The sequence below is a fragment of the Chroicocephalus ridibundus genome, chromosome 7 (assembly GCF_963924245.1).
Source record: "Chroicocephalus ridibundus chromosome 7, bChrRid1.1, whole genome shotgun sequence".
Classification (NCBI taxonomy): Eukaryota; Metazoa; Chordata; class Aves; order Charadriiformes; family Laridae; genus Chroicocephalus; species Chroicocephalus ridibundus.
The window spans coordinates 59092649-59112438 of NC_086290.1; the positions used below are offsets into that span (position 1 = coordinate 59092649).

At 41.5% G+C, this 19790-nt stretch overlaps 1 protein-coding gene across 5 annotated transcripts in view; it reads left to right on the forward strand.

The window, feature by feature from the left end:
• GTF2I (general transcription factor IIi) overlaps positions 1-19790 on the forward strand; it is a 78352-nt gene that overhangs the window by 40755 nt on the left and 17807 nt on the right. For all 5 annotated transcript variants that reach the window (XM_063342601.1, XM_063342604.1, XM_063342602.1 and 2 more), the window contains exons 12-23: positions 639-701; positions 2394-2495; positions 6853-6918; positions 10745-10928; positions 12302-12360; positions 14002-14073; positions 14787-14970; positions 15302-15360; positions 17495-17566; positions 18041-18224; positions 18749-18807; positions 19521-19604. In XM_063342601.1, the coding sequence (XP_063198671.1) occupies positions 639-701; positions 2394-2495; positions 6853-6918; positions 10745-10928; positions 12302-12360; positions 14002-14073; positions 14787-14970; positions 15302-15360; positions 17495-17566; positions 18041-18224; positions 18749-18807; positions 19521-19604 (1188 nt within the window). The remainder of the gene's footprint in view (positions 1-638; positions 702-2393; positions 2496-6852; positions 6919-10744; positions 10929-12301; positions 12361-14001; positions 14074-14786; positions 14971-15301; positions 15361-17494; positions 17567-18040; positions 18225-18748; positions 18808-19520; positions 19605-19790) is intronic.

Sequence of the window (19790 nt, forward strand, 5' to 3'; positions counted from 1 at the left end):
CTTCCTCTGAGAGGTTTTTTATGGAGGAAATACAGAATGGCACCTCCACTGCCTCCTCCCATGACGTTTCCTCCTTCATGGCAGTAGCTTGTTGGTACCTTGGAATCACAGAATTGCCTAGGGCAGAAGGGACCTTTCAGATTGTCTGCTCCAACCATCAGCCATCTTGAACATCCTTGGGTAGTGAAAATACTTCTATTGGTATTTCCTGGGAATATTGTTTCAGTTTTGTCTCGGGTTAGCAGGCAATTTAAGAATGTCATCCAGAGGTGTGCGAAGGCTGGATAGTTACGAGTGGCAGGGTGTGCGGGCAGATGCCTAGGATGGTGGACACCTCCAATGTTTTGGAACTTCAGCCCTGAACAAGTGCAGAATCTTGAAAAACTAGCAGAATATTTGGAAGAATCCCAGGGAAGGACAAATCGCTGCAACGTGCTGGGCCCTGGCCCACGCCTGCCGAGCCCCGTTCAACACGATCCAGTACCCGCAGGGGAAGAGAGGGTCTCTGGGTCTGGTGAGGACACAACAGGCACAGGGGACTGCTTTGACGAGCGTTAGTTGAAATACAAAATCATGGAGCGTTGGGTGAAAAAGTCTCTTCTGTCCCCGTCATTCAGCAGCCCTGTTTCCCCCCCCAGATTCCTCCCAGCACGCCCCGTCGGAAACAAGCGAGGACCCGGAGGTCGAGGTCACCATCGAAGGTGAGTTCTCCAGCTCATTGATTTCAGTCCGTTGGACATTTTTAGGTCCAGAAATGCCTGCATTACTTGGCACTGAGTAAATAGGATGATGTGGCAGTGTTGACTGGAGTTTGGATCATGCGCTGCTTGGTGACCATATCTAATCCAGAGGTTTTACAACAGCAGAGTGTACTGAAGCACACTGGACGTACTGGCCTGGTTTTGAAATGCTGCGTGGCAGAGATTTGCATTTTTCACATATTTTTCAAGCATTGGTAATGAAGGATACTCATTGTTTAACAGCCATTAATTTAGATTTTAAAACGATTTTACAACATCCATTCTGAAGAATACGTTGTTTTATAAGCGCCCCGTAGTTACATAAAATTTCTAGTTAACACGAGCTTCTGGGAAGAATTGTACCAAACAGAGATGATGTGTTACAGGTGATGTAAGTGAAGCTTCAATTTATTTGTCTAATATCAATAAATATGAGATAAAAACCTTTATACTTACCACCTCCCTTTCTCATCTAAATGGCACTAAGGCCACTAACCAGTATCCCTGCTGTTTTTATGCTAGGATATTGATCGTAAATCAGCTGTATTTCCTATATTTGTGAATTACATGTCCTGTAACTGCTTTAAAATAGTTCTGAGATTGGCTTTTTGCAATGCTTACTTCTAGAATGAGTAAGATTAAAACCACCAGATTAGTAATTTAGAAATCAGGCAATGCACTTCAGGACAAAGTTGACACTTCTGGCGTTACTTTCACCTTTTTATAATCCAGCAGTAAAATAATTCTTACATTACCTCAACAGAAAAGGTAATAAGAGAATAGTCATTAAGTTCTTGTCTATGTAAAGACCTTTGCCACAAAAGTAAAAGTGTTCTGAAAAGATTTTCTCTAACAGAATATAGTACAACTGCACGAGAGATGTCAAGGTGTAATATTATTCTTCCCAAGTAAACTATACCCCTGGTGACCTGGGCAGGTGCTGTTCTGTATGGGAAATTAACTTTAATTTTCTTTGCTTTAGCCATTTCTGTTGTCTAAGGTTGCAGGTATTGGCAATTGGACAGTCTTAAAACTCATTAACTGGTAGGGAAGGTAGTGTTTTGGATTGGGAAGTGACTGGCTAAGTAGCAGCTCGCTGGAAAATACCCAGCATTTGCAGTTTTCCCCCTGTTTGTGTGTGTTTGAGGTAGGGTTTACCTGTTACATGAATTTCAGTTACATCCATCAGTTTTACAGTGGTTTGAAACAGGTTTTAGCACCTTTGAGCTCTTCAAGATAAAACTTAAGTGCTGTATTTCAGGACTTATTAGTGGATGGAAACTTCCAAATAGATTAAAAAATGCAGTCTCTGTCTGCACAATTTATTTCCTGACTTCTTTTGCTGTTGCTTGTTCATTTCATGATCATGAGACGTCCGGTTGTGTTTCAGAACACAATCTTGTTTTCCTTGGGAAGTACAGAAGCTCTGCTTTTTGCTACCTTACGCCTTGTGCTGGTTCACTTACACAAATTGTTCCTACACAGGCCAGTAGCTTTCTAAAGTTACTCAGATAAGTAATTAGTTGCAAAATTTGATGCCCTAATAAAGCACAGTTCAATACTTGCATTAGAGCTTTGAAATTCAAAGCAGTTCCAATGTTGCACGTGAGTTCTCTGAACGTTAAAACAGTGATATTTTTATGTTTCTTGAAGATGATGACGAGTACTTGCCCCCTAACAAGAGACCGAAGAACACCGAGTCAGCTAATGAAGCTGTCAGTACCGGGAAAAGAAAAGTGAGAGAGTTCAATTTTGGTAAGATACAAATTAAAGGTTATTTTGTCTCTCTGCTTTGTTTTGTAAAAAGGTATTAGACAATTTCAGCCTGCAGGAGTGAGACCCGCCAGTGCAAATATTCATTTAGGAGCCCCGGGCTCTTTGTAGTTGTATTGCAGCAGTGTAATCATCACCATCATCGGCTACCTCTGTTGTTTCTCATTGTCCAAAATGACTATCTAAATAGACACGGCGAATAATTTAATAAAATAAAAATAAATCTAGATTTTTGTAAGCTGACTTCTTGGACAAGATGGCCGGAGTGAATTCACTGGTGTTCTGAAATACGGCACAGCGGAGGTCAGGATCCTGTCAGACTGGTCTTCCTTTGTGCATCCTGCGAGCAGCGAAGCTGTGCTGCGGGGAGCCGCCTTTGGGAAGATGATCAATGACTGTTACGCCGAGTAGCCTGCCAGGATCCCTGTGGGCACCCAAAAAGTTGGGGTCTTTCGGGGAGCGTTCTTTCGTGATACCTTGTGCAGAGTTCTCACTGCAGAACTGCATCCGCACGCTGTCGTTACTCCGGTTAAAGAGACTGCCCACGGGATTTGTTGCAGCCCCATCCCTTTCCTTTATTTCTCGTTTTGGTTTGGTTTCTGGGCAGATATCTCATGAAATCTTCCATAAGGTTCTGCACAATCAGGAATATGTCCTTTGGCGCAGTGTTGGGGAAGTTTATTAAGAATCCTGGGATTTGAGGTCAATTGAAAAATCCCCACAGAACGTCTTCTGACATCTGTTTTGTGTGAAACGTGCTATTTCATGCCAATTTCAGTGAAAACGAATAAAACATTGCTGAGGGCTCTATTCTCAAAAGATCATTAATACTAATAGGAAGTTCCACATGTAGCATTAGTTAGTTTTGGTTGGGTCGGGAGAACGTAATGGCAACATTAGTGGAAGAGAAGATTTGAGCAGTTAATACGGCAGCAGCTTTTGCTGGAATATATTCCCTTAGTAGAAAAACAGCATCTAAGCTTGGGAGTGGGAGTTTGAAGGGGATAGACAGTGAAGTTGATTAGACATGGAGAGCAAAGGTAATAAAATATTAGGGTGACAGAAGCTTGAGTTGAGCTTGCAATGTTGAAACACCAGTTAAGGAGCATCTCACGGTTTTCCTGGTCGCTGCTGCTTCCGAGGTGGCTCAGTAGATTCTCTCTGTGTGCTGCTCTCAAGAAACTTTGCCGTGCAGCTAGATGGCAACGTTTTGCAGCTGACAGATTATTCAGAGGTCTTTATTCCTGGGCTTCCTAAATTGTATTGAGGTTATCGCCCCTCCTATTCACTTTCGGGGTTCACCTACAGAAAGCGGTATCTCTCCACGGTGTTGCAAGGTCTGGTTAAAACACGAAATGAGCGTGAGGAACTTTGGAGGAGCAGAATTCATTTGCTGTAATGAAAAAAAGGAGCAACTGTTGGTAGTTGCAGTGCTGCTGTTCGGGCATTTCAGACTTTGCACCTTGGTCTAATGAAGTTGAATATTAGATAATTGGATGGGAGAAAGGAGATGTTTAATTCTGTCGTGAATAGCTGCGGAATGACAAAGGACACGCACTCGGACGACTGGAAAGGCGGTGTAGATGCTCAGAGAGAAATCTGTCTCATCTGATAAGGACTTCCAGTATTTCACCTAACGCTGATGAGATCCAGATGTGTGGCAGCTGTCTGCTGGGGAGAATTCCTGTTTGTCTTGATTGAGTCACAGATCAGGTACCCCCAGTGGCCCGAGAAACAGGCGGAATGATGGGCTGTGCTCTTAGTTTCGTGCAAACAGGAAAACAAAGTGGAAAACAAAGTAATTGTAACCAGGGGGAGGGATGAAAAGTGGCTGGTGAAATGCTTGATAGAAATTGATAATCTTTGGGGAGGGAGGTTGGATTTCAAAAATATTTCTGAACCAACTATTTAAGGCTAAAAATATCTTTGCTGAAAGGAAATGACATTGTCAGTAAAAATCTCTTCCCACAGCATTTTTTTTTTTGCTTTCTTAGAGATTTTATCAAAGGCTTCGAGTTGCGGCTGGCAGTTGTGTCATACCCTCTTAGTGAAAAAAGAGTCCCCTTGGCTGTTGTCCCACCGTGACAGTGATGGGAAGCCTGTATGGTTTTTCCCCATCCTGACACACTGTTGAACACAGATTTTGCCAGCCTACAGCATGCTTGGAGTTGCTGTGTGTTTTCCAGTTTATTTCCCCACAGAGTATTGGGAACAGGAACGTCCTTAGAACTTGAGCATCATTTTGTGTGCCCTGCGCAGGTTGCCTCTGCTGTGGTGGATGTTTTCTGGAGCAGAGAATGGGATAAAGTGAAGAGACTGGACAGGCTGGGGAAGTTTTTAGGATTGTTACTCAATTGGGATGGTGTTTCCCAGGTACCGAAAGCTTTATCTACAGGACTAAGAGGAAACCACCAATGAGCTTGGTGCCTATGGGAGAACTAAACTGCTTTGTGGAGAGATCACCAAAACAGAATATGAGCTTAGCGTTGTGGTACATTTTCAACTTCACTACGTGAACACGAAGTGTGTGACAAAAGAATGTCTTTACGGTAATTGGTCCAAGTCCAAGGAGTTCATAATGCTGGCAATCTGATTGAAAATCTTGCTGGATGCCTGACAACCCCTCTGAACTTTGAAATATCTCTGTAGCCTAACTTGGCAATTTACTCATAAAATACAAAAGTAGCTAAAAAACAGTGTGCTTTGCCTTGTAATGTGGCATGATATTCTGGCTTTTCTCCCTCTGACGAAAACCAGCCTGAGTTTGAGAGGAGGTCATTTGCTGAGAGCTTGATGAGCTGAAGGGATCTCAGCTCCGTGCCCGTTTGCTCTGGGTCACAATGTGGAGTCACGCCGGTGCCCTTGCAAACCCTTGGCCCAGGGCCATGCGTGTTCACATGTTGAGTAAAGCGGGGTTTCCCTTTCAGCCGGTAAATTCTGACTTGTGTTTTCCTGACTCTTAGTGGGAAAGCTGCTGTTATCCATTGTTCCGTAGCTCAATGAAAAAAATGCAGTTGATGGTTGTGCTGGAACCAGGAAGAGCTTCATCTGGCTGCACATCTGCAGTTAGAGGGAAATATTGCAAGGTTGAAGTGACGCAGGAGTACAAAACATTGAGCCCAAGTCACATTTATCAGCTAAGAAGCTGTAAAAAGGGTGGCAAAAGCAATTACATAGATTTATCCCCAAGGATGTAATTTCAAAATATAAACAAGTTAATTGATGTCGGTGATATGCCAGGTCACTAGACTGAAGGGGTTATGTCTGGATGAGAGGCAGTGTGCCAAAACAGCCTTTCCCCTCTACACAAGGCCTTATTCTTGCGTACATCTGAAGCATGCTGTTCTCTTGATAGCCATGAAATCACACTTAAAAACTATAAGCTTAAAATAGCCACCAAAATTGTGTACATTGGTCTGAGAATAAATATTTTAAACGCTTTTGATATGGACTCAAAATTCAATCCTCTGTCTTGTCCGATATAAGGATTTTTTCACAACTGGAAGTGTAATAACTTGAGTGACCTCATTTTTGACCTCTGCAGTTACTAGATTCAAGTCTTCAGTGTAAGAAATAAGCTTTAAGTACACTTGCTTATTAACTCATTCTTAAAGGCCAGCCAGCGTCTGGTACCATCTACAAAAGAACTGCAGCATTTTCCTTAGAGCATTGAGCTACTACAAAAAGCTGTGAAAACGTGTGCTCTCTGCCATAGGCAGAAAATCAGATGTTAGAATTTTGCTGTTTAATCCACCTCTCCGTGGAACACAATTGGATTTGGATAACTTCTGTCTTGCAGCTTGCATCTTCTTTCAGAAATAGGATTCGTGGGGATGTTTTGCAGCATCAGGACTTGGAGAAGTACTGGATTAAGGTAGAGGATGGTGTGATGCCTCCTGACCCAGAGAGTTGTACAGATTTGCGCCAAAATAACTTCATGTACTCACTGTAAGCTTTATCAAGCTTCACTAATTAAGCTTTTCAGTGCCTGGATTTAGATAACTATCAACAGCAGCTGCAAACTGACTTTACCCCTCATGGTAGTGAGAGCTGCTGAGCAAGCCACCAAAGAGAAACCACTTTAGCCAGGTTTATGTTGTTTTAAGCTTGATTTATCATCTGCGCAAGTTTTGGAGGTCATCTTAAACATTTTATTCTACCCTTTTTCTTTCTGAATGTATCCATGTATTTTAAGGTGTAGCCTGTGCCGTACTCACAGGCACCTGTATGCAGGTGAGCAGTAAAAGCACGCTGCGTACTTCAGTTAGTGGTAACAGATTTTACAAGAGATTCTGTGTCTCATTTGTGCTCTGACATGTCCTCCCTTTTTTCTTTGCAGAGAAATGGAACGCGCGAATTACAGACCTGAGGAAGCAAGTTGAAGAGCTGTTTGAAAAAAAATACGGTATGTGTAACACTCCTTTCCAACTCTAGTTGCTTGCCTCTAGTGCTCTGACACCATAAATCACAGCTCTTTGGCATGCGTCTTGTTGTTGGCTCGGGAGCACACTGGTACTGACTGCACCAAAGGGCTAAATATTATTAGAAGACTTAAAACTAGGGAAAATAGCTTTTTTGGTGAGCAGAGTAATTTCAAAATTGGGTGCCTGTTTGGCACCCAAGTGCGAAACTTGATTTTATTTTCCAGTTGCGCTCAGTTTCGTGGAGCACCGGCGTGCTCACGGCTTGAGCACACGCATTTGAGAGAGCTGGCTTTCTTTCTGTAATCACACTGAGTCCTTAAGTGAAATAATCTTGTAAAATGGCTCTGGGGAGAGGTTACCACTGACGGATTGTTCCTTTCTGATTATGAATGATTTGCAGTGAAGCAACAATATGTTAATGGTTCTTGGAGAGGAAAAGAAGCACACGTGTTAGACTTTGGAATTCGTATCCGGACATTGCACCTACCTAGGCATATTTTGCGTCCATGTATCGCACACTAAAACAGCATCAGCAAAAATTTCAAAATAAATGCTGGTGCTCCTCTGCCGTGAAAAGTGCAAGTGCTTTCAGAATGGACCCTGTGCTGTTGGTGTTATTACGTGTTTGGGGTGTGACTATCATCTGACATTTAAACAGCCCACTGGAAGCAACTCACACCAAGTAAAAACAGTTCAGAATCTGATTCACAGTATTTTAATTGCTCTAGAAAGGAGCATCGTTGTTGGTGAATTGCTTTAATTTTGGGTTTGGTGTTTGCACATAGCCAGCCTAAAAACCTCCTGTGGAGTCTGTTGAATACAGAGCTATTCCTGACTTTCCGTAGCAGGCCAGATGGTATTAAATTACCTCCTTTTTCCCTGTGGATGACAACATTTCATTGATTCACAAACCAAATCCATCTCAGATTCCAATTCTTTCAGTCTCTATGGCCATGCAATTTCCCATTTACTGAAATGAGTTACGGATGTCCAGAATTCCCAGAACGCTCTTCAGATTTGTCGGCTTAGACTCCTAGAGTGGTTTGGGTTGGAAGGGACCTTAAAGGCCACCCAGTGCCACCCCCTGCCCTGGGCAGGGACACCTCCCACCAGCCCAGGTTGCTCCAAGCCCCGTCCAACCTGGCCTTGAACCCCTCCAGGGATGGAGCCTGGAAGCTTCTGGAGATCCAAAGGGTTTTAGCAATGTCAGTCATTGTCATCCATTACAACTGACGTGTCTGAAAATATATTTTTTTTTTGTGTTTAGATGCAAACTAAATGGGATTACTTTTAGTGTAAATACAAGATAGCGACTCACAAATACAGACTTATATGTAAAAATGAAACCTATATTCAATAGGATTTCTGTGCAAAAACGCTTAAGTTTCCAAATCTAAGAGGCTTCACTGCAGACTGTGATGCCGGTTGTGTTCCTAGGCTGAATACTCTGAAGAGTATTTGCTAAAACATTTGCTGATTTAAGAGAAATACAGACTCTCACTTGTAAAAACTTACCTGTTGTTAGTTACTTATTTAAACAAACAGGATTTTTGCTGCTCTGAAGCTGTTCTTACTTGATTCTGTGTAGCAGTCTTGATTTTAGTGATGTTCTTGGTCTTCTCCTGCGGCGCACTGCAGTTCACAAACGCTCCTTTCCATCGGAGGCTCGTCTGCTGGATTCGTTAGCTTTTCACCACTTGCCACAACAGCCTCCGGGGCTGAGGATAATGATTTTTAATTTCTTGGAAGAGGTATACAACAGCAATAAAAATCTACTTTAGTGAAGGACTGGTGTGATACATGACAGCTCTTTTGCTGATTGTTCTGCAGCTCCTTTGACGCAGGTTTGAGCAGGGTTTCTTTAGTCTTTTTTGCTAAGAGCCATCTTCAGGTTCGTGTCCCTCTCTGAACATATCTATTCTCCAACTCCAGTTTTGGCCACTTTATATTTGGCAGTTGAAACCAAGTCTAGTTGAAACACGTTTCTTCTCACAGTTTTCTAAAATTTTGGTACTCGTTTCTCATCAGAATATAAAACTAAGATACATACAGTATTTTCAAAGCCTCCCTGTTTTGTGATAACCAGACCTAGAACTGTTCTGCTTCCAAGTGGTTGAAAGACTACGTTACCTAAATGCCTTTAAAACCTGAATTTTTTTATTACTTTCAAGAATTTAATGAAGTCCTGGACCGCATCGAAAGAAGTGTGGCCAGCAGGTTGAGGGAGGTGATTCTACCCCTCTATTCTGCTTTTGTGAGACCCCACCTGGAGTCCTGCGTCCCGCTGTGGGGCACCAACAGCAGAAGGACACGGAGCTGTTGGAGCGGGGCCAGAGGAGGCCCCGGAGCTGCTGGGAGGGCTGGAGCCCCTCTGCTGTGGGGACAGGCTGAGAGAGCTGGGGGGGTCAGCCTGGGGAAGAGAAGGCTCCGGGGAGACCTTCCAGCCCCTTCCAGGCCCTAAAGGGGCTCCAGGAAAGCTGGGGAGGGACTCTGGAGCAGGGAGGGGAGCAAAGCAGTAGGATGAGGGGGGATGGTTTTACACTGGAAGAGGGGAGATTGAGGTGAGATCTGAGGAAGACATTCTTTGCTGTGAGGGTGGTGAGCCCCTGGCCCAGGGTGCCCAGAGAAGCTGTGGCTGCCCCATCCCTGGAGGGGTTCAAGGCCAGGTTGGACGGGGCTTGGAGCAACCTGGGCTGGTGGGAGGTGTCCCTGCCCAGGGCAGGGGGTGCCACTGGGTGGCCTTTAAGGTCCCTTCCAACCCAAACCGTTCTGTGATTCTATGAATTTGTGGGTTAATGTAAGCATTTTGTACACACCGATGTCTGAACCACTGGACACTTTCATGTGACATTAAGTTGCTTGAAAAGGTGCCCTGAATAGTTTTGCTTTCAGGAACCCTGCCACAACATAGCTGTACTCTAATTTGGATTTTTTCTCCTCAAATAATTTTTTGCATCTGATTTCCGTAGCAAAACAACAGAATGTACCAAACTATTTGCAGACCAGTCAGATGGTAATAGAGAATTCTTGTTGCGTGGCCTACAAAATTAACGTAGCCTCGTGAGTATAAAGAAATTAGCCCTCTTGGTATTTGCAAACCATCATGCCGTTGTCCCATGTTTGCCAGCCTGATAGGGGTATTGCTGTGATTACGGTCCTCATAACTTAAGAAAATACTTTGAGGTTATTTTCCTGCTGTGGGTGAATCTGTTATTTGCTTTTCATTTGTTTCAGAGATTCCATTAGTAGCGACACGCTTTTTTTGATGGTGATAGAGGCGTATCGTTTATTTCATTAGTGATTCCCTGGATTTCTAAAATATTCCAAAGCTTTGGGAAATTCACTCAAAAGAAGGGTGTGTGCCCCTCCTTCAGGGCATTAATGACTCTTGTAACCCAACAGTAGAAACAAATAGTAATAATCAGAGCTAATGAACTCAAACATGTTTGGTTTATAATTAAGTCTAGATAATTTTCTCTTTCAAAATGTGCTATTAAACAAAACCAAAATACTGTGAAACTTCACTGTAACAGGTGCAGTGTCTGTTATTAAATGTTTACAGACTAAAGGGAAAAGAGGAGACTCTGCATATGTCTGCAGGTCTGCGGCGTGTTTACTGTGAATTAGAGCGATTTTGCTATAAAAGAAAAACAAACCCCCACAAATAGGAATGCTTGCATGTTTAAATGCGCTGAGGGGGTTATTGCCTGTCTACTAATTGTAATGTTTTTCACAGTGATACCAAACAGATGATTGGAGCAGAGCTACAAGCTAGTCTCATGGTTTTGTTCTCCTTTTTTCTTAAAGCTCAAGCTATCAAAGCAAAGGGGCCAGTGTCTATCCCGTACCCACTCTTCCAGTCACACGTGGAAGACTTATATGTGGAAGGGCTGCCAGAAGGAATTCCCTTCAGGCGGCCATCCACGTACGGCATTCCCCGTCTTGAGAGGATACTTCTAGCAAAGGAGCGGATCCGGTTTGTGATTAAAAAGTAAGGAATTTTGCATTTTTGTCCCTATATTACTCATTGTTTTCTGCTAGCGTGTGGATGCGTGTCCATGGTGTGTCTGATCAGAGAGTGTATGGGAAGGGAGACCTTAGATGTACGTAGGAACCGTGTGAGGGCTCAGTTGCCTGCCATAGCTAGCCTGGCAGGGCATCGTATGCCTGTGAAGCGGGGACACGAGACCCAGGAGAGGTCCTGGGCTCCTTTCTTTCTCCTTCTCTCCTTTCTTGCCTTAGTGTCTTTCCTGGAAGAACCTGGACATTGCTTACTACAAAAGCAGGTGGTATTGGGAGGGGGCCTGGACAGAGCCTGAATTCAGGGTGTGTGGGAAGAGATGCCGGCATCTGTGGATGCGGAGTGCTAGGTCCCGGAGGTGCGGGGCTCTTGGAGACCCAGTGCTGCGGGTACAGCTGTGGCAGACCCACGCGCAGCTTTGGGACTGGGTGGATATTCACCTCTTATAGTTTGGGGCCTCACTTGAGACAGATGTGCTGTTTCACACCGCAGGTGGGAGGTTACCATTTAAATGAAGCTTCTGTGACCAACAGCTGATGTTTTGCTGTTGTTGAGTGGCACAGGGCCTAATCTGAGAGTTTTCGAAGTGGGATGGAATCTGCTGATTGCCGTGGTCAGGCTCAGAGCCGGTGGTCGTGCTGGCCCACGCCTCTGTGTGTGCCGCCTTTAGCCTGGGTGCCGATTGCTCAAATTTCAGAGGTTTACATTCAGTTCCCGTTACCCTAATGCTTGCGGATAACCAGAAAAGAGGTAGAAGTGTAGATCTACCTTTTGGCTCACTTAAAATCAGACACTGTGTGTAGGTTTTAGTATTTATGCAATGCTGGCACCTGCTTTTGTCAAATTTGTCTTAGTTGTTAACAGTAATTAATTTATGCTGTTCATCGGTTTTGTAATGTGTGGTGACCAGAGCAGCTCAAAAGCCAGTTCAGCTCTGTGAGAAATGTCAGGATTTTTAAACCTTTTGTTGTTCTAATATGGATAAAACTAGATGTATTTGGGAAACAGAAATGTCTGATCTGAGATTTTCATTTTTAAAGGTTACATTTTTCATTTGGATCTTTGTTTCGGATGACCTCAGAGATAATTTTCATGTAATCTGTATGTTACTGTGAGGTGTTATGGCTCTGGTGGCTATGGGTGTCAGGCATGAAAAACGTTTTTGTCAGTAGGGCTCCAACCAGCTCGTATAATACTTTGGTGATAACTGGAATTTAATGTTGGGGATGTCCCCTGTTATTTTTGTTCTGATCCTTCACTGATAACTTGTATTTGCTGCAGAGGCTGTGACTGGTTTATCCAAGCGCGTGTCACTGTTGAAGCACGTATCTTAAATCTTTTAGGCACGAGCTTTTGAATTCGACACGAGAAGATGTACCGTTGGACAAACCAGTTGCAGGAGGTAGGTCTTCAAACATGTGAGTTGTGCAAGCACAGTATGATTTCCCATTTGTCAGTCTAAGTGGTGGCTACCATTTGCTTTTACTAATAACACATTGCAAATAATTCTTCCTGTTCTGAATTTTCTTTAGCTACCAAGTGACAGCACTGGCTACCCAAGCTGGTGTTACTAATACGAACACTCTGTCAATGGATTTGATTCAGCTGGACAGAAGGAAAACCGATGAGCTGAGTGTTAGTCTGTTGAGATACAGAAGTAAAGGCAGTAATTTCCACAGCTGATAGCGTTTACTGGGTAGGGAGCTGTGTGTATCATGGAATCATTGCTTATATATGGTATTTGCCAAAATGAGATTAACTGAACAGCAGTAATGAACATACTGGTTATAGTGACATTTATTATTGTAGCATCTGACTTGCTCGGATGACGGGACTCCATTTTCACGTAGCAGTGCAAAGGCAACGTGGTCTAACCACTTCTCAGCAGATGCGTGCTCTTACATGTTTTGTCTCCATGGAGCACCCATCCAAGGGTAACAAAAATGACCATGTGAAAACAAGACTACTGGGTGTAGTAGTGTCTCTTGGGCTTCAGGGCTTTTTTTTTTTTTTTATTGTCCAATTAAGCTGAGTGATGGAAGCTTATAAGCCTGAACCAATGGTAGCAAACAAATTGCTCCCAACCCCAAAATGCTAACTGGCAACCTCAGCCCAACTGTGAATTTTTAGTAATACCAGAGAAATCCTTAGTGCAGCCAGGGACAAAGCATATAAATGGTGGTATCTCCACTACTGCAGGACCATTAGGTTGTATTATATACTCATAGTCTTCTGTTGTAAAAAGTATATCAAAGGCTGTACTGAAAGTGAACAGTAAGGATCTAAATTAAGCAAAGAAATTATGTCATAAGGATATCACTTTAACGCCCGTAGAAATTAAACTTTTCCTGCAGTATAAGTTAACTTAGTGTCTTGAGTCTTAATAACCTACTGTTCCTTTAAGCACCAAATTTGACTACACAAGTAGTAGGTAGGCTAATGACCGAGTCTTAAACTTAACTGTATTCTTATGCTGGTTTTTAAATTAGCCCTTTTGTCTGTTGTTTTTGTCATATTTAATATGGTTATACTGATAACCATATTGTGGTTATAACCATAGAAGTGAGGAGCTGGCTTCTCTGTGTGCCCGTTGTACAAGCTTGCTTTTGGGGTTGTCGCTGCTCAGTGAAAATTCCCGGAAAGCAAGTTTTCATCCCGTATGCATACCAAATTCTGCACCAAAGGTCAAGATCATTTTTTAGAAAATTAAACTAGCAAAACACTAATCCCATCTGCAAATGGCATCTACAGATCGGAGGCAGATAATGAAAGCATTGCAGTTCTTCGTGCCAATACACTGTCTGTATTTTGTAGCAAGAGCGGTGTCACCGGTTCAATGCATTTTTGTACAGTGTACATATTCTGTCGTTTTTTTATAATTAATTTTCCTAGTTCCAAGTTGAATCCAGACTTCTTCCACATAGTATTTTCTGAGTTACCTGAGAATGCAGAGTGGTTATGCCTGCTGTAAACTGAATAACTGATAATATAACCAAAATAATTAAGGAATGTTGTCTTTGTTCTGTGTCACTCTCACATACAGTGAAAGAGGAGTGGTACGCCAGAATCACCAAACTGAGAAAGATGGTAGATCAACTCTTCTGTAAAAAGTTTGGTGAGTACGGTATTATTATATTTTTTTCTTTTATGGCTTTGTATTTCTTGAAGGTTGCTTTCATTATTTCCTTTGCACGTCTACATGAATGAGACCTTTGATCGTTTTTTTCAAATATTTAAAATCCTGGAAGTTGAGTGAAAAAGAATGTATTACTGTACTGCTTATACAACAAGGTAAATTCATAGTTCAAAAAAAATTATAAATCTTATGTGTACAGCTCTTCCAATTGCTCTCGGTTCCTTCCTATTTGGGTTTTTTTTCCTTTGATGGTGAATAAAACAACCATTTACATATTTATTTCCATTGCAGTATCATTCAAATTAGTATTAGAACATTTCTGGGTGAATTTTTATATTCTCTTCGATGTTAAAAAATAGTCAGCTTCATAAGAGCTAGAATAAAATGTTGCATGATGCTCTATAATAGATTAAAAACTTTGTTAAAACCACTGTATTGCGCCCCAGTGAGGAACCCAGTAATCTTCAGTCTAGCATCATGATTGCTCGGTAGCACCATGATACCTTATGGTAGATTTTTGTGGTTTTGATGTGCTGAGACTTGGAGTCTGTTGGTTTTGATGTCCTGGATTGTCCCAGGTCCAGAGATCATGAGTGCAGCTGCCTGAAGATGGGGTAGCTTAGCTGGCTTTTAGTAAAGGTTGGTGGCCAAATGGTTGATGTCCGGTTTCTGGATGTGTTTTGTTCTATCAGCCGAGGCCATGGGGAGCACCGAGCCTAAAGCTGTTCCGTACCAGACGTTTGAGGCCCATCCTACTGACCTCTATGTCGAAGGGCTGCCAGAGAACATCCCCTTTAGGAGTCCCTCCTGGTACGGGATCCCTCGCCTCGAAAAAATAATTCAAGTGGGCAACAGAATAAAATTTGTCATTAAAAGGTAAGTGTTTGTTTTAATGCCTAAACTTGGTTGTTCTGGTTTGGTTTTATTTTTTAAGAAAGAAGCCAAACAAACACCGTTTGTGTGATCAAGCACTTGGTTTCATTAAGTCATGAAGCATTCGGTCTCTAGTTACCAAATAAGCAGATTAAATATTCTGCATTGTGAAGTGGTTATTTGCAATCCAGACAAGTCTTCCAAAATATCTTCGTAGCATTTTCACAAGTGTGAAATAGAGGATAGAAAAATCCAAACTTTTCAATTCATGTCATAAGTATGTAGTATTTAATTTGTGTCAGGAATGGGTAGATTCTTCACTTTCTGGTTGCAGACCGGAGCTGCTGACTCTGACTTCAACTGAAGTTATTCAGCCCAGGTCGAACACCCCAGGTAAGACGGGTGCTGTCTCCAAGTGGGAAGGGAAGGGCTTGGTGGGGACATAAATTTGGATCAATGCAACATTTTTCAAGGGGTAGCCCTTCTGCGATGAGTGTGTCGACATGCTCTTCGTGAGGTCTGAAAAGAATAAATTGCTGACGAGGATGGACGGCTCTCTGGACTGTGGTGCAGTCCAGCTGTCTTTGAATCAGAGAACGGATCACCTGCACAGCCCGGGAGAACTGGAATTACTGTCCTGGCCTGAACTAAAGCTCTGGAGCCCCTCAGCATTTCAGAGCTGACTCTGGCGGGCTTTTTTCAGGCCTCTGTTGGTAGGGAATTGTAATGACTCCTTGGAAGCATGAAGTGCCTTTAACACAGCAAGAGAATCCACATTTTATTTTTTTTAATTTCCTGAGACAATCAGATGCTCTGAATTGGTGTTTGATGCTTCCTTGCTACAGAGGTGTGCGGTCCAGAGTATAAATCTGCTCGTGGTAACAACACAAACCCACCCCAGAGCTTGCTAGGGTTTTTTCCCCGCACACATTTCACTGGATAAAACAAACAGCAGCTTCAGGGAATAATTGTGTAGAGCTCTCTGCAGGGGGGAAAAAAAAAAGGAAAGAATATGATTTAATAATCATGTAATCAGTAGTCATCTTATGCCATCACAAGTATTGTGGATTTTGCTTGGATTTTAGGAAAAGGCTCGTATTCAGCAAGAGGGTAGCTCGGTAGAAAAGGCTGAGTTCAATGTGGAGCAGAAGGAAAAGGCAGCCTTGATTGGTTTGGTTTGTTGCCAAAACCCCGACTGTTGTCAAATTTGACAATATCACTGACAATTTGACCATGAAGTTATAACAGCAGGGGCCAATGATAGCAGTAAAAAAACCAGCTACTAAAATCCTCTTTCTGGAAGAACTGACGTGCAGTGGCCTTGATTCTTAAATCTCAGCCTGTTTGTATCTTCAGAATTACATTTTGGTTTTTGTACTAGTTATATTTTTCACTAACTTACAGGTGAGTCTGGTGTTATCAGCACCCATGAAGCTGATACCCACCAGGGCCCAGGGTCTGGTGTCAGACAGGGAAACACCGCAAATGTTCTCTCGGGCTTGGAGCCCAGTGAAAGCCATTTTCCCAGGCAAAGGCCAAGGATCTTCTTCCTGCAGGCGCAGAACTGTATGTTGCTAAAGAATATTAGCAAACTATTTTTTTTTCAGCAAACTATCATTCTGTTGCAAAGTAATAATCCGGTGCTCTCAACGGATAGCCTGCAAACAACATTTTAATTTTTTTAAGTAAATTAGTCAGTCTAATTCCTTGCTAGGGAGACTACAACCTGTGTGTAAGTATAGACACATATGCGGGTGTTAAATACCTGTGAAATCTGTCAAATAATTAGGCCAGATTGCAAAAATAGGAATGCATCTTGGCTTGACAGTATAAGAGCCAGAAATAAAGAAGGTCAGGTAGTTTGTTAGTGAAAAATGTTATTTAGAAACAAGAAATTTCTGTATACTTTCCTTCATGCATGCTTTCCGCGACACTGAATTGTTTTAGCTCAGTAGCAGTTAATTGTTATTTGTGGGTTATGATGAAAAGTAATGAATTATGCTGTTTGTCAGAAAAGTAGTGCTTTTTATTGCTGACAGTGTCCTTTGCTTTCTTCTCCACCTAAGCGACACATTGTCTGCTCTGGCTAGCACTCCTGTAATTTACTTGTATTTGTAATAGAGAAGAAGACTGAAGATGATTTTTTATGCTAATCAAAATGTTTAGCAAAGTACTCTTTACTGAAGACTGTTATGCACTATAATGAATTAATTCCATCTTGGTAAGAGCCACTAGAATAATTCCTTCCTGCATCTGAAGGCTCTGAAGAACAAATTTTCCCACCTGGGGCAAATGTTTGAAATTTGTAACTACATTTAAACAAATTTTCCAGTATGCAGAGGGAATTACGTGTATCATTTAAGCTGCCGCTGCCGTTAATAATCATTACTCCTTGTGTGTCCTTGTCTACTCGGATGTGGTTGTCTTGATAGTTTGCAAGTTCTTGTGTTGAAAAAAGGGTGTTCGAATGTACGTCTTTAGCTAGAACTGGGTAATGCTCTGACATACATCCCCTTCTGCTTTTCAGTCAAAGAAGATTGGAACGTCAGGATCACAAAGCTAAGAAAGCAAGTAGAAGAGATATTTAACACAAAGTTTGGTAAGTTACATGTTAAATGAACTGTTTTTACATCTCTGTAAAAAGAATTTTAATTTTTACTGTACTTATTTAAACATCAGAAATGTTCTAGGTCAGATGTGGAAATGTTCATTCCTCTCACCTGCTTTTCACTGACTCTTCCCTGACATAAATGACTCTATAACAACAGCCCTGGCTGGAGTTTTTCCAGCTGCGTGCCAGATGGTCTGTGCACAAAAAAACTTTTGGATGAAAATGTTCTCAGAAGAAAATATTAGGCATTGCAGACTTAGGTGTTATCTGTAACAAGATGGACAAAGTTGCCATTTGCAATTATTCTACAGAAAATAATAGAAAATTGATTTAAATATTTCTCTTGGGCTTTTTAATTATCTCTGAGTAGCAGAGCTTTGCAAAGCCAAGCTTCTTAAAATCACTTGGGAGAAAATACCACCCATTTGAGTGTGTAAACTATCATTAAATCTCTTTTTTCAGCCCAAGCGCTGGGGCTTTCAGAGGCAGTCAAAGTTCCCTATCCCGTATTTGAATCGAACCCCGAGTACTTGTACGTCGAAGGTTTGCCAGAAGGAATCCCCTTCCGGAGTCCCACCTGGTTTGGAATTCCACGCCTTGAAAGAATTGTCCGAGGGAGCGGCAAAATCAAATTTGTTGTTAAAAAGTATGTTTCTACTTCAGTTATCTTTACTCTTGATTTTGAAGTTATGTGAAGATTTATGAAGTGATTTTATTTCCGGCAACTTCAGATTTTAAATGCTACTTAAATTCCGTTTCCATGAAACAGGAAGAACATTTTGCACATGTTTTATCTCATAAAAGGATATAACTTCCTTAATAAATTTATATAGATCTGTAAGTTGTGTGTTTCATGCATCAAGGATCTAGGGGGAAAAATTGGCTTTGTACCTTGAAGTTTTTTTCCCTTTTTTTTTTCCCCCTTCTTTTTCTTTACTTTTTGCTTGAAATAAACCCAGAAGAAAATTAGAGTAGAAAATGTAGCTTGTTTTCTAAATTTTTGTGGTTATAATAGATGGGGAGTCACCTGTGCTTCTAGAAGAATTTTATTACAGAGGGACAATGTTTTGTGAATTTGAACTCAACTGAATTCGAAGAAACTTCTAACATTTTTCTGTATTTTTTTCTTGCACGTATAATTGGTTGGATTGTGTTCTGTTCATCTTTTAGGCCTGAGCTTGTCACTTCCTATTTGCCTCCAGGACTGGCTAGTAAAATAAACACTAAAGGTAAACAATTGAGTATTATTTGCTGCCATCAATTGAAAATACTTGCTTTCTGCTCCCTTACCAGACTGAGAGGTCTTTGTGGTTGAAAAATATGGGGTGTTGCAAGCAAAAGGCGTTACTTAAGATGAGCTAGCTTAAGTAGCCTCTAAATCTGCTATTATTTGAAAAAAGTTACTCAAAACATAAATTTATCTACTTTTTTTTTTTTTTACTTAAGACTATTCCAATACAGAAAATGGAATTTACCTAATCTCTACAACTTTTACTTTGCTATTAATGGCCTAAAACATATTTAACTTATAGCTGTGAACTGAAATAAATAACAATGAAGTTTCTTAAGAAAAGAATAAAACAGAAAGTCTTTTAAATTTTGAGACATTTAAGGTATAAGAAATTCAGAAGTTAATAATTTTGTTATTTAGCTAATAAAAAGAACCAAAGCTGTTCCTTACCCTTAGAAACACCAAGTCTTCTGTTCTGAATTAGCGGAGTTAAGATTTAGGTGCGATACCTGCCTGGTTCAAGAGTACTAAACCTGCGTTTTAAGGCTGTGAGCGTCACTGTAGTGTTCAGCTTTTGCAAAGCAGCCTTTACTTAGTGCAGACGCAAGTGATTCGGTCTGTTGGGATTTGAGAAATTTCTTTTCGTTGGCTGCGCAGGATGGCCGCTCTAGAGGGTTTGTGCATTACAGCTTGTATTATATTGACTTCCAGCAATGAGTCCAAAGAGCTCAAAAAGGTCACAAAGTCCTGCAGGCAATTCAAAGGTTCCAGAGATTGAAGTTACTGTTGAAGAAGGTATGGAAGAAATATCATTAAGTTTTCTTCTTTTCTATTCTTCTAATGTTTTCTTCTGTTCTTCTCAGTTTTCATAGCCCATAATTAATTTATATGTGCACCTCATGTACCAAACTTAATTTCATTTCAGGGGTCAGATACACTTCAAGATAGAAACAGTTTTATTTTTTGTTTCTGAATAATACT